The sequence below is a fragment of the Arvicola amphibius genome, unplaced genomic scaffold (genome assembly GCF_903992535.2).
Source record: "Arvicola amphibius unplaced genomic scaffold, mArvAmp1.2, whole genome shotgun sequence".
Classification (NCBI taxonomy): Eukaryota; Metazoa; Chordata; class Mammalia; order Rodentia; family Cricetidae; genus Arvicola; species Arvicola amphibius.
In genome coordinates this window covers 490,857-505,633 of record NW_024582312.1, presented here as the reverse complement: position 1 = coordinate 505,633, position 14,777 = coordinate 490,857, and the positions used below count along the sequence as shown (strand labels likewise).

At 40.2% G+C, this 14,777-nt stretch overlaps 1 protein-coding gene across 1 annotated transcript in view; it reads left to right on the top strand.

The window, feature by feature from the left end:
* Window positions 1-11,229: 11,229 nt before the first annotated feature.
* LOC119805784 overlaps window positions 11,230-14,777 on the top strand; it is a 37,240-nt gene continuing 33,692 nt past the window's right edge. The window contains exons 1-2 of the mRNA XM_042054403.1: window positions 11,230-11,331; window positions 11,432-11,782. Of these exons, the coding sequence (XP_041910337.1) occupies window positions 11,286-11,331; window positions 11,432-11,782 (397 nt within the window). The 5' untranslated portion in view covers window positions 11,230-11,285. The remainder of the gene's footprint in view (window positions 11,332-11,431; window positions 11,783-14,777) is intronic.

The window sequence follows — 14,777 nt, the reverse complement described above, 5'->3', positions numbered from 1 at the left end:
CCCCCATAAATCCAGGGCTAGGAAGATGTGCATCCAAACAGACTAGGCTCCCCAAAACCCAGTACATGCAGTAGAATCAAAACCCAGTGCCATTATCATTGGCTTCTCAATTAGTCCTCACTGTCAGCCACATTCAGAGAGTCCAGTTTGATCACATGCTCGTTCAATCCCAGTTCAGCTGGCCTTGGTGCGCTACCATTAGATCAGTCCCACTGTCTCCCTGGGTGGACACACCCCTCGTGGTCCTGACTTCCTTGCACATGTTCTCCCTCCTTCTGTTTTTTATCTGGACCTTGGGAGCTCAGTCCGGTGCCTCTGTCTCTATCTTCATCCATTGCCAGATGAAAGTTCTATAGTGATATGCAAGATTTTCATCAGTGTGGCAATGAGATAAGGCCAGTTCAGGCACCCTCTCCTCTGCTGCCCAAGAAACTAGCTGGGGAAATCTCTTTGGACAGCTGGCAACCCCTCTAGAGCCAAGTCCCTTGCCAATCCTAAAATGGCTTCCTTAGTTAATTTATCTTCTTCCCTGCTCCCATATCCACCCTTCCTCCATCTCAACCATCCCATTTACCCAGGCTCTCCCCATGCTCCCCTTCTCCCTTCTCTCTCCCCAGCTCCCTTTCCCCTTTCTCCCCACCCCATGCTCCCAACTTTTGCCCTGCAATCTTGTCTATTTCCAATATCCAGGAAGATAAATATAGGAAATATCCAGAACCTGGAAACAACCTAGGTGCCCCTCAATAGAATAATGGATAAAGAAGGTGTGGCACAGATACACTTTAGAGTTCTACTCAGTGATAAAAAACAATGACACCTTGAATTTTGCATGTAAATGGATGGAAATAGAAAACACTTTACTGAGTGAGATAACTAAGACCCAAAATGATGAATATGGTATGTGCTCACTCATAAGTAAAATCTAGCTATAAACAAAGGATAATGAGCCTATAATTCATGATCCTAGAGACGCTAAATAAGAAGGTGAACCCAAAGTTAGCCATTTTCAATGATTTGTATAAAAATTGCCTTCATCAATATGACCTTACCTATGTGGACACCAAGTAATATATTTAGCAGTAGACTTGGTTGTTTGGGTGTTGTGTGGGACTTGCTTGGCCAATAATCCAAATAAATATAACCTATTCTTAGATTTGGAGGCCTCATTTGATTATGAGAGATATCCACCTACATCTTCATCTACCCTGTTATATGGAATTCTGTTTAGATTGCCTTCTTATATGTATGCAATTTAGGCAGCTTCTATTTCATTGTTTTCCATATGAACTTCCAATTGAACTTTAGATTTTCTTTCCCATACCCATAAACCCTCTATTCTCCCCTCTTCTACCCCTACTTTGATCCTAGTCCATTGTACAACATCCCAATCCATAACTCTGCATTCCATTCTGTTCCTAAATAGATTTAACCTGACTGCCTAGTCCATAATTCAAGCCTAACATATATGGTTGTGTGGAATAAAACATTTACTATACCTCAAGAGCAACTATACTCATGTAATTGCATGTATACCATGTTTGTCTTTTGGGGTCTGGGTTACCTCACTCAGTAGGACTTTTTCCCTAGATCCAGTCCTCTGCCTTCAAATTTTCTGACTATGAAATTTAAACATCTGACTAATATTCTACTGTGTTAACGAACCGTATTTTCTTTATCCATCCATTTATTGAAGGACATCTAGGCAGAAATAAATATGTTTGAGTAAGTGTCTTCATCTTAGGTTGCAAAATCTTCTACATATATGAATAAGCTGAAACTTAAGGTAGATCTCCTTGAACTCCAGAGGAACCTCTACTATGAATTCTATAATGACGGTACAAATTTGTATTCTAACCTATAAGTGTTTCTTACTCTACTTGACCCAATAATGAGCAGTTATTTGCTTTATTGACCTATGACATTCTGTATAGTGTATATTTAAGTCTCAAACATATTTGACTTGCCTTTCCTACATCCTTCTTAACCTTTTTGAGACTTCTCACTTTGAATCTATCCTATTTTAATTGATTTGTTTGTGTTCTTGATACCCTGTTTTTGTGGGTTTTTTAGATATTCAAGAAATTATCCTCATAATAAATGAGAAGTTGGTAAAAATTATTTTCCATTTTGTAACCTGATCTATATGTGTGTGTGTGTGTGTGTGTGTGTGTGTGTGTGTGTGCAAGTGTGTGTTTATGTGTGTAATATATATTTTTCTACATCCTTCTATATGCATCCAAACAATTTGGCCAGCTTCATTTGTTGAAGATGATGCCTTTTATTTCTAGTTGGACTTCTGGTTTCTTTCTAAAAATGTCAAGTATTCATAGGTGTTTGGACGTAAGTAATGAACTTCTATTTTTTTCCATTGATCAACATTCCAGTTTTATGCCAAGACCATGCTATTTTTATTACTACAGCTCTACAGTATTATTTGATGTAAGGAATGGTAATACCTTCAACAGGTATTATATTACTTAGGATTATTTTAACTTCCTGAATTTTTGTTATTGATGATTTCATATAAATCTGAACATTATCATTTCAATTATGAATATATGTGGTGGAATTTTTCTGAAGCTTGTATTGAATCTCTAGGATGCTATTTATAAAATGAAAATTTTAGCTTTATTAATCCTATTAATTCATGTGTTTGGGTGATATTTCCATCTCTATTAGTTTTTTTTCAATTTTATTGTTTAGTATTTTAAAGTTTTTATCGAACAAATATTTTTTTTCTCATGGTTTATTTTTTTTTTAAATTTCCATCTCCTTCCCTCCTCCTCCCCCCTCCCTCCGCTCCTCCTCCCCCTTCCCTCCCCTCCTTCTCCCCCTTCCCTCCCTTCCCCTCCACCCATACCTCCCCTCCCTTCCTCTCAAGGCCAAGGAGCCATCAGGGTTCCCTACTCTATGCTAAGACCAAGGTCCTCCCAACTCCCCCCAGGTCCAGGAAGGTGATCGACCAAGCTGAGAAGGCTCCCACAGAGCCCGTCCATGCAGAAGAATCAGAGCCCAGCGCCATTGTCCTTTGCTTCTCAGTCAGCCCCGGCTGTTGGCCACATTCAGAGAGACGGGTTTGGTCGCATGATCCATCAGTCCCATTCCAACTGGAGTTGGTGATCTCCCATTAGTTCTGTCCCACCATCTCCATGAGTGAACGCACCCCTCACGTTCCTGACTTTCTCCCTCATGTTCTCGCTCCTTCTGCTCCTCATCAGGACCTTGGGAGCTCAGTCCAGTGCTCCAATGTGGGGCTCAGTCACCTTCCCCATCTGTCGCCAGCTGGAGATTCCCACACGGTCCTGGCTTTCTTTCTCATGTTCTCTCTCCTTCTGCTCCTCATCAGGACCTTGGGAGCTCAGTCTGGTGCTCCAATGTGGGGCTCTGTCATTTTCTTCATCTATCGTCAGGTGGAGGTTCTATGGTGATATGTAAGAAATTCACCAGTATGGCTATAGAAACTGGCCTTTTCAGGCTCCCTCTCCTCAGCTGCCCAAGGAACTAACTGGGGGCGTCTCCCTGGAAACCTGGGAACCCCTCTAGGGTCAAGTCTCTTGACAACCCTCAGGTAGCTCCTTAAATTAAGATATATGCTTCCCTGCTCCCATATCCACCCTTCCTATATCCCAAGCACCCCATTCCTCCGAGCTCCCCCCGTTCTCCCCTTCACACATTTCTCTCCCCATCTTCCCTTGGCCCAGTCTCGCCCAACCCTCAAGTTCCCAATTTTGCCTGGCAATCGTGTCTACTTCCAATATCCAGGAGGATTACTATATCTTTTTTTGGGAGTTCACCTTCTTATTATCTTCTCAAGGATCCCAAATTTATAGGCTCGATGTCCTTTAATTATGGCTAGAAACCGATTATGAGTGAGTACATCCCATGTTCATCTTTTTGGGTCTGGGTTACCTCACTCAGAATAGTGTTTTCTATTTCCATCCATTTGCCTGCAAAATTCAAGATGTCATTGTTTTTTACCGCTGAGTAGTATTCTAGCATGTATATATTCCACAGTTTCTTCATCCATTCTTCCACTGAAGGGCATCTAGGTTGTTTCCAGGATCTGGCTATTACAAATAATGCTGCTATGAACATAGATGAGCATATGCTTTTGTTGTATGATTGGGCATCTCTTGGATAGATTCCCAATAGTGGAATTGCTGGGTCCTGGGGTAGGTTGATCCCGAATTTCCTGAGAAACCGCCACACTGCTTTCCAAAGTGGTTGTACAAGTGTGCATTCCCACCAGCAATGGATGAGTGTACCCCTTACCCCACAACCTCTCCAGCAAAGGTTATTATTGGTGTTTTGGATTTTAGCCAATCTGACAGGTGTAAGATGATATGTCAAAGTTGTTTTGATTTGCATTTCCCTGATAGCTAGGGAGGTTGAGCATGACCTTAAGTGTCTTTTGGCCATTTGAACTTCTTCTGTTGAGAATTCTCTGTTCAGTTCAGCGCCCCATTTTTTAATTGGGTTAATTGGCATTTTACCGTCTAGTCTCTTGAATTCCTTATATATTTTAGAGATCAGACCTTTGTCAGTTGCAGGGTTGGTGAAGATCTTTTCCCAGTCAGTAGGCTGCCTTTGTGTCTTAGTGACAATGTCCTTTGCTTTACAGAAGCTGCTCAACTTCAGGAGGTCCCATTTATTCAATGTTGCCCTTAAAGTCTGTGCAGCTGGGGTTATGTGTAGGAAACGGTTCCCTGTGCCCATTTGTTGTAGAGTACTTCCCACTTTCTCCTCTATCAAGCTCAATGTGTTCAGATTAATATTGAGGTCTTTAATCCATTTGGACTTGAGTTTTGTGCATGGTGATAGATATGGATCTACTTTCATTCTTCTACAGGTTGACATCCAGTTATGCCAGCACCATTTGTTGAAGATGCCCTCTATCTTCCATTGTGTACTTCTGGCTCCTTTATCAAAAATCAGGTGTTCATAGGTTTGTGGTTTAAGATCCAGGTCTTCTATATACGATTCCATTGGTCAACTTCTCTGTTTTTATGCCAATACCAAGCTGTTTTCAATACTGTAGCTTTGTAATAGAGTTTGAAGTCAGGGATGGCAATGCCTCCAGAAGAACATTTATTGTATAAGATTTTTTTGGCTATCCTGGGTTTCTTGTTTTTCCATATAAAGTTGATTATTGTCCTCTCAATCTCTGTGAAGAATTTTAATGGGACCTTGATTGGGATTGCATTGAATCTATAGATAGCTTTTTTTATTTTTTACTAAGAATTGCCATTTTTACTATGTTGATCCTCCCAATCCACGAGCAGGGGAGATCCTTCCATTTTCTGGTATCCTGTTCAATTTCTTTCTTCAAAGACTTAAAGTTCTTGTCAAATAAATCCTTCACTTCCTTGGTTAGAGATACTCCCAGATATCTTATGCTATTTGTGGCTATTGTGAAAGGTGATACTTCTCTGATTTCCCTCTCTGCTTCCTTATCCTTTGTGTATAGGAGGGCGACTGATTTTTTGAAGTTAATCTTGTAACCTGTCACATTACTGAAGGAGTTTATCAGCTGTAGGAGTTCTTTGGTGGAGTTTTTGGGGTCGCTTATGTATACTATCATATCATCTGCAAATAATGAAAGTTTAACTTCTTCCTTTTCAAATTGAATCCCCTTGATTCCCTTATGTTGTCTTATTACTATTGCTAGAACTTCAAGCACTATATTGAAGAGATAAGGAGAGAGTGGACAGCCTTGTCGTGTTCCTGAATTTAGTGGGATAGCCTTGACTTTCTCTCCGTTTAATTTGATGTTAGCTGTCAGCTTGCTGTAAATAGTTTTTATTATATTTAGGAATGACCCTTGTATCCCTAATCTCTCCAAGACCTTTATCATAAAAGGGTGCTGAATTTTGTCAAATGCTTTTTCAGCATCTGATGAGATGACCATATGGTTTTTATCCTTTAGTTTATTTATATGATGGATTACATTGATAGATTTTCATATGTTGAACCAGCCCTGCATCTCTGGGATGAAGCCTACTTGATCGTAATGGATAATTTTTCTAATGTGTTCTTGGAATCGGTTTGCCAGTATTTTATTGAGAATTTTTGCGTCAATGTTCATGAGTGAGATTGGCCTCTAATTCTCTCTCTTTGTTGAGTCTTTGTGTGGTTTAGGTATCAGGGTAACTGTAGCTTCATAGAAGGAATTTGGCAGTGACTCTTGTGTTTCTATATTATGAAATACCTTAAGGAGTATAGGTATTAGGTCTTCTTGGAAGTTCTGGTAGAATTCCGCATTGAAACCATCTGGTCCTGGGCTCTTTTTGGTAGGGAGGTTTCTGATAACAGTTTCTAATTCTTCGCGACTGACAGGACGATTTAGAGCATTTACCTGGTCCTAGTTTAACTTTGGTATATGGTATTTTTCTAAAAAAGTGTCCATTTCTTTTACTTTTTCCAATTTTGTGGCATACAGGCTTTTGTAGTAAGATCTAAAGATTCTCTGAATTTCCTCTGTGTCTGTGGTTATGTCCCCCTTTTCATTTCTGATCTTAATAATTTGCGTGTTCTCCCTCTGCCGTTTGATTAGTTTGGCTAAGGGTTTGTCAATCTTGTTGATTTTCTCCAAGAACCAGCTTCTTGTTTCATTGATTTTTTTGGATTGTTTTCTGTGTTTCTATTTTGTTGATTTCTGCCCTCAGTTTGATTATTTCCAGTCTTCTACTTCTCCTAGGTGAGTCTGCTTCTTTTTTTTTTTCCAGAGCTTTCAGGTGTGCTGTTAAGTCACCAATAAGTGCTTTCTCCGTTTTCTTTAAGTGGGCACTTAGTGCTATGAACTTTCCTCTTAGCACTGCTTTCATTGTGTCCCATAGGTTTGAGTATGTTGTGTCTTTGTTTTCATTAAATTCAAGAAAGACTTTAATTTCTTTCTTTATTTCTTCCTTGACCCAGGTGTGGGTCAGTAGTTGACTGTTCAGTTTCCATGAGTTTGTGGGCTTTCTGGGGGTAGCATTGTTATTGAATTCTAATTTTAATCCATGGTGATCCGATAAGACACAGGTGGTTACTAATATTTTTTTGTAACTGTGGAAGTTTGCTTTGTTACCAAGTATATATCAATTTTCGAAAAGGTTCCATGAGCTGCTGAGAAGAAAGTATATTCTTTCCTATTTGGGTGGAATGTTCTATAGATGTCTGTTAAGTCCATTTGGTTCATTACCTCCATTAAGTCTTTCAATTCTCTGTTAGGTTTCTGTCTGATTGACCTGTCCATTGGTGAGAGAGGAGTGTTGAAGTCTCCAACTATTTGTGTGTGTGGTTTGATGGCTGCCTTGAGTTCTAGAAGTGTTTCTTTTACATAAGTGGGAGCTTTTATATTAGGGGCATAGATATTCAGGATTGAGACTTCATTCTGATGGATTTTTCCTGTTATGAGTATAAAGTGTCCCTTTCCATCTCTTCTGATTGATTTTAGTTTGAAGTCAACTTTGTTGGAAATTAGTATGGCCACACCCGCTTGTTACTTAGGGCCATTTGCTTGATAAACCTTTTCCCAACCCTTTACTCTGAGTAGGTGTCTGTCTTTGTGGTTGAGGTGTGTTTCTTGTAAACAGCAAAATGTTGGATTCTGTTTTCGTATCCAGTCTCTTAGCCTGTGCCCTTTTATAGGTGAATTGAGTCCATTGATATTAAGTGATATTAATGACCAGTGGTTGTTAACTTCAGTCATTTTTAGTAGTAGAGTTTGTGTGTTTCCCTTCTTCTAGTTGTGCTGGTGAAGGGTCGCTAGATGCCTGAGTTATTGTGGGTGTTGTTGGACTCCTTGGTTTGTGATTTTCCTTCTATTACTTTCTGCAAGGCTGGATTTGTGGCTGCATATTGTTTAAATCTGTTTTTGTCCTGGAATATCTTGTTTTCTCCATCAATGGTGAATGCAAGCTTTGCTGGGTATAATAGTCTAGGCTTGCATCCATGTTCCCTTAGTGTCTGTAGCACATCTATCCAAGCTCTTCTGGCTTTCATGGTTTCCATTGAGAAATCAGGTGTAATTCTGATAGGTTTCCCTTTATATGTTACTTGACCTTTTCCCTTTGCAGTTCTTAGTATCTGTTCTTTATTCTGTATGTTTTGTGTTTTGATTATTATATGGCGTGGGGATGCTTTCTTTTGATCCAGTCTATTTGGTGTTCTGTAGGCTTCTTGTACCTTCATAGGAACATCCTTCTTTAGGTTGGGGAAGTTTTCTTCTATAATTTTGTTGAATATGTTTTCTGGGCCTTTGAGTTGTAATTCTTCTCCTTCTTCTACCCCAATTATTCTTAGGTTTGGTCTTTTCATGGTGTCCCAGATTTCCTGAATGTTTTGTGTTAAGAATTTGTTAGATTTGTTTAGTCCTTTAATCTGTGAGTTTATTTCTTCTATAGTATCTTCAGAGTCCGAGATTCTTTCTTCCATCTCTTGTATTCGGTTGGAAATACTTGTCTCTGAAGTTTCTGTTCGTTTACTCAGAGTTTCCATTTCTAGTCATCCCTCAGATTGTGTTTTCTTCAATACCTCCATTTCATTTATCAGGTCTTGTACTGTTTCCCTTGCCTGTTTGATTGTTTTTTCTTGTTTTTCTTGTTTTTCTTGGGTATCTTTGAGAGATTTATTTATTTCGTCTACCTTTTTGTTTGTCATCTCCATTTCTTTATGGCAGTTTTTTACCTCCTGTTTAAGGTCCTCTATTATTTTCATAAAGTACTGTTTAAGGTCGGTTTCTTCTATATCTTCTGGGGTAGGGTGTTCAATTCTTGTTGTTTCGGGATGTCTCGCTTGTGGTGATGTCATGTTGCCTTTCATGTTGTTGGAGGAGCTCCTGCATTGGCGCCTGCCCTTCTTTTCCTTCAAAAGGAGCACGGAGGCATTTGATGTCCTAGACCAATCTTTGCTGTGACTGAAACTGGTTGGATCTCCCCAGTGCCAGAGGAGGACCTCTTCCTTGTGTCACAATCTGAAGAAGCCCACACTCCCTTGCAGGAATCCTCAGACCTGCCTGGAGGCCAGAGTCTGACTCCTCTGGGTGGATGGCCTTAGAACAGGAGCAGGACACCAGTTCATGTGGAACTGAACTGGTGGAATACCACACAGCGAACCTGGCAGCACAATCTGAAGGAGCCCGCACCCCTCCGCAGGAATCCTCAGACCTGCCTGGAGGCCAGAGTCTGACCCCTTTGGGTGGATGGCCTTAGAACAGGAGCAGGACACCTGAGAACACTAGGGAAAGCTTGGGAGACACAGGGACGGGAGAAACCGACACAAGCCTGCAGAGGGAAGTGGGGGTAGGGGGTCTGTGCTCTCTTCCAGGGCAGGTTGCCCCAGGGTCCGCATTCACTCACCAGTTCAGACGGAATGTCAGGGCACACGATCAGGGATTCCAGGCAGCCCAGGGTCGCAGCCCAGACAAAAGGGCCAAGGTTGGGGCAGGGCGGGATGGAATACCACACAGCGAACCTGGCAGCACAATCTGAAGGAGCCCGCACCCCTCCGCAGGAATCCTGAGACCTGCCTGGAGGCCAGAGTCTGACCCCTTTGGGTGGATGGCCTTAGAACAGGAGCAGGACACCTGAGAACACTAGGGAAAGCTTGGGAGACACAGGGACGGGAGAAACCGACACAAGCCTGCAGAGGGAAGTGGGGGTAGGGGGTCTGTGCTCTCTTCCAGGGCAGGTTGCCCCAGGGTCCGCATTCACTCACCAGTTCAGACGGAATGTCAGGGCACACGATCAGGGATTCCAGGCAGCCCAGGGTCGCAGCCCAGACAAAAGGGCCAAGGTGGGGGCAGGGCGGGATGGAATTCCACACAGCGAACCTGGCAGCACAATCTGAAGGAGCCCGCACCCCTCCGCAGGAATCCTCAGACCTGCCTGGAGGCCAGAGTCTGACCCCTTTGGGTGAATGGCCTTAGAACAGGAGCAGGACACCTGAGAACACTAGGGAAAGCTTGGGAGACACAGGGACGGGAGAAACCGACACAAGCCTGCAGAGGGAAGTGGGGGTAGGGGGTCTGTGCTCTCTTCCAGGGCAGGTTGCCCCAGGGTCCGCATTCACTCACCAGTTCAGATGGAATGTCAGGGCACACGATCAGGGATTCCAGGCAGCCCAGGGTCGAAGCCCAGATAAAAGGGCCAAGGTGGGGGCAGGGCAGGATGGAATACCACACAGCGAACCTGGCAGCACAATCTGAAGGAGCCCGCACCCCTCCGCAGGAATCCTCAGACCTGCCTGGAGGCCAGAGTCTGACCCCTTTGGGTGGATGGCCAGTTCAGATGGTATGTCAGGGCACAGAATCAGGGATTCCAGGCAGCCCAGGGTCGCAGCCCAGACTTATCGAACAAATATTATACTTGGTTAGAGTTACCACAATCTATTAATGAGGCTCTTGTGAATGTATTGTTTCCTTGGAGAGTTTTGTCTCAATTTCATTATCATATGTATATAGAAAGGTCACTGAATTTTGTGCATTTATATCATGTCCCAATATTTACTAATCATATTTCTTAGTTGTAAAAGTTTTCAGAGGGCATTTTATGGTCACTTGTATATTCAATCATATCATCTACAAGGATAGATACATTGAGTTCTTCCATGTTTAATTTTGTTCACTTTATCTCCTTAGTAATCTTAATGTTTGAGATAAGATTCCAAGTACTATTTTGAATTGGAATATAGAGAGTGGATAACCTTGACTTGTCACTGATTTTGGAGGAAATGATTAGAAATTCTTTAAATTTCAGTTGATATTTGTTGAGAGCTTCCAGTGTATTTCATTTATTTTGGTGAAGTATATTCCTTGTGTCGCTAGAGTATCAGGGCATTTATCATGAAGAAGTATTAGATTTTGCTAAACTCATTTTTCAGTCCTAGGATATGATCATATGGATTTTGTCTTTTCGTCTGATTGTGTTATAGATTACATTTGTAAATTTACATATGTAGAAACTTTACTTTTCTGGAATGAGTCCTCCTTGCTCATGGTAGATGATATTTTTTATTTATTCTTGTATTAAATTTACATATTTTATTACAAATTTACACACTAAAGTCCACTTTTGTTATCAGAATTCTAGAGTCTTTACTGATAGACTTACCCAGAACATTTACAAACATATTAGAACATGCTTTCTCTTAGCTCCAACAACAGAACCTATATAGCAGGAAGACATGCAAATAAGGCCCATCTGTGCTCATAAAAACCCTGACCCTGAAGCTCAGACAAAGGAATCAGTCCTGGATGCCCAGCTCTTTCCATTCAGTGATCAGCACTGAAAACAAAACACACAATGGATTTGGTACTGATTTGGGTTTTCCTTGTTGTTTTATTAAAAGGTAATTTATGAAGAGATGTTGAGTGTGTTAGTGAACATGAGCAAGATATATAAAAGATAGAGATTCTGTGGCAATTTACTAACATTCTCTGTGTTTGCAGGTGTCCAGTCTGAGGTGCAGCTTGTGGAGTCTGGAGGAGGCCTGGTGAAGCCTGGGGGATCCCTGAGACTATCCTGTGTAGCCTCTGGATTCACTTTCAGTGATTACTGGATGAACTGGGTTCGCCAAGCTCCAGGGAAGGGGCTGGAGTGGGTTGGAGATATTAATAAAGACAGCAGTACTATAAACTATGCACCATCTGTGAAAGATCGATTCACCATCTCCAGAGACAATGCCAAGAACACTCTGTACCTGCAAATGAGCAGTGTGAGATCTGAGGACACAGCCACTTATTACTGTGCTAGATACACAGTGATGGGACTTCAGTGTCAACTTAGACATAAACCTCACTGTTAGGCCACTCAGGGCCACCAGGGGGTGCAAAACTCACAGAATACAGGTTCATCCCAGGAATTTATGCAGACAGATTAAGCATTCCTTTCAGGTGTTTGACTTGCATTTTTTTTTTACACTTTCTCTGGAATACTCTCCACATGTACTTTCTGAAGGGATCCAATTTCCTCAACACATTGTATTTTCTTCTTGTGCTATTTTATCATATGAGGCACAGTCTCCCATGAACAAAGTGTAAACTGACAACTATGGGGACACAAAGTAACATACATTAGTCATTGAAATTTCAAGAGAAGAAAGTACATGGACATTTCTGAGTATTATCAAATTTTAGGAAGAAGTTAGATCATATTTTTTTTTATTTTGCCCCATGAATAATTGAAGGAAAACCAAAAGTAAGATGGAACCATGATCATTAGATTAAAAAACCCTAACATATTTGGAATTTCCTCTCTTCTATTTTGAGGATGGTACACTCAGGTTCAAATGAGACCCATGTGTGCTTTTAGTTCATCTCAATACATAATAGAAATTTGTATAAATAGATCCCGTTAAGAAAACTTCATGAGAAGTTAGATCTACCTACCTAGAAAATCAAAAACACAAAATTTGCCTTTGTTATGTGAATCTGCCATAGATCACATTAGGTCTTTAAGGTAAAATCTCATCACTGGCAGAGCAAGTTCATTTTTCTTAGATCCATAGAAATCTTCACCATACTGTGAAAAATGCAAAGGATATCTGTCATGGTTATTTTTCTATTGCTATGATTATACAACATGATGAAGGCAACATAATATGAACATATTTATTATGCTTACAGTTTCAGAATATTGGAGTGGATTATGACTGGGTCAAGGCTTGGTGGATGTAGCAGCAGCTGAGGGTTCCAAGTTCAATCTACAAACAGAAAGCAGAAGTATCTGAAATAGCATGAGTCTTTGGAATAAAATGACACACTTTCTCTTCCAAGATCATACCCCCTAATCTTTCCTGAACATTTTCTCAAAGTGAGACTTTAATATTTAAACATATGAGTCTATGTGAGGCTTTCTTATTCAAACATACATATCCAATGAAGGGACTAGAGTGTGGGCATCATGCATGAGAAATATAGAGGATGGGAAAGAAGATGACTGTTCTTCTCAGGATCACCTTTCTCAACCTACCTATATTCAGTTATTATTTCTCATGTCTTGCTGTCCCTGAGAACAGTCCCCTTCTCTTTTAGCCTCTATAAAAAAACATATTCGTAGCATACAGAAAGACATCCCAAATGATTTCCCTTTTCTGTCTAATCAAAAAGGAAGATTTTAACTTCATTATTGTAAAACTACATACACCAAAATAGTTATTAAATAGCAAGGATTACAGTTAAAATATTTAGTACATTTGTATTTGACAAAATTAAAATATTTTATCATCCATCCTATTTTTATGAGTCTAAAATTTCATATCTTATTCATTATTTTTGCTAAATAGGGAAAACTATAATTACAAATATCTAGTCTTCAACTACATCAAAGATCCCTGAAGGATACAGTATTATGTAATGAAGCACGATCATTGAAGTAGAGTCTCACCTTCTTTTGGCAAGTTCCACAGTCATTGTTTTATGGGTCCTGCATTCCAGATTATACAAAATTTTGTAAAGCTGTCCAGGCAACAAAAGATTCTTGCCCAAATGGCTAGTCTAAACATATTGAAGCAAACTCCATAAGGGGCTTCTTTGATGTCCATTATGCTCTTGAAGTAATTGTTGCTGCCAGAATCAGAAGTTTCAAGTCCAAAGAATTTCAGTTACTAAATTTTTTAAAGATATATTCTGTATACCTTTGAAGTGTTTTAAGATTTCCTATCCTTATAAAACAAATCTTTGTATAGTTAGATAAATTAATATGTCTCTATGTTTCACTATTATAAATGACTATTGATTTGTGTTTCTACACTATATATTGTATTTTAAATGAGCTGCATAAACACAATACCATAAACTAGAGCAGAAATATACATATAGTATAAAAATTGGTCATAAATTTGTATCAAACAAACAAAATGTATACTATTGTAAAGTATTTTGAGATCAATAGTTGGTTTTGGATTAAAATAGATTTAATAATCTACATTTTTAACATTTTACATTACAGTCACTGTTTTTCTTTAGAAGGAGATTGACTATAACAACTCACCATTTATAACCAACCTCATTCAAATAAAAACAAACCTTTCTAAATAGTATATTGGAAATTTGGTGTAGTTTTCTTTTGAAGGAAATGTAGTTTTCTATATTTTATCTTTATTGGAGGTACTGGTAGTCTTACACTGATTCTAAGAAAATATAGAATTATGGCTGAATATTTGATGTAGTGGTCTGTGATGTGGGAGAGTCTTCTGTTTGTGTTGATTTCATTCGTTAATAAAGAAACTGCCTTGGCCCATTTAATGGGCCAGCCCTTAGGTGGGTGGAATAGACAGAACAGGAAGAAGGAAGTGAGGTAGATGGCTCAGTCAGATGCCACACCTCTCGTAAGCGAGATAGATGCCATGCCTCTTCTCTCTGAGTCAGATGCGATGAAGCTCCAGCCCAAGATGGACATATGCTAGAATCTTCCCGGTAAGGCACCACATTGTGGTGCTACACAGATTATTCAATATGGGTTAATCAAGATGTGAGTAAGAGGCTGAAACTAATGGTCCAGGCAGTGTTTAAATAAAAACAGTTTGTGTGTTGTTATTTTGGGGCATGAGCTAGCCAGGCGGCCGAATGCTGGGCAGTGGGAACATAGCCCGCAGCTCATTACTACAGAATGGCGCCCACGTGGATAACTGAATCCACAAAAAAGCTTGAGAAAGCTTGGGAAAGAATAGAGTAAAGCATGGCTTCTTGGTGGCAGCAATTTCTCGGGTCTGCTCTGCTTGCTAGAGACAAGCAAGCACTCTCATCTAAGAGAGGCTTCCTGACTCAGCTGTAGCTGCAAAACCCTACAGCTCTT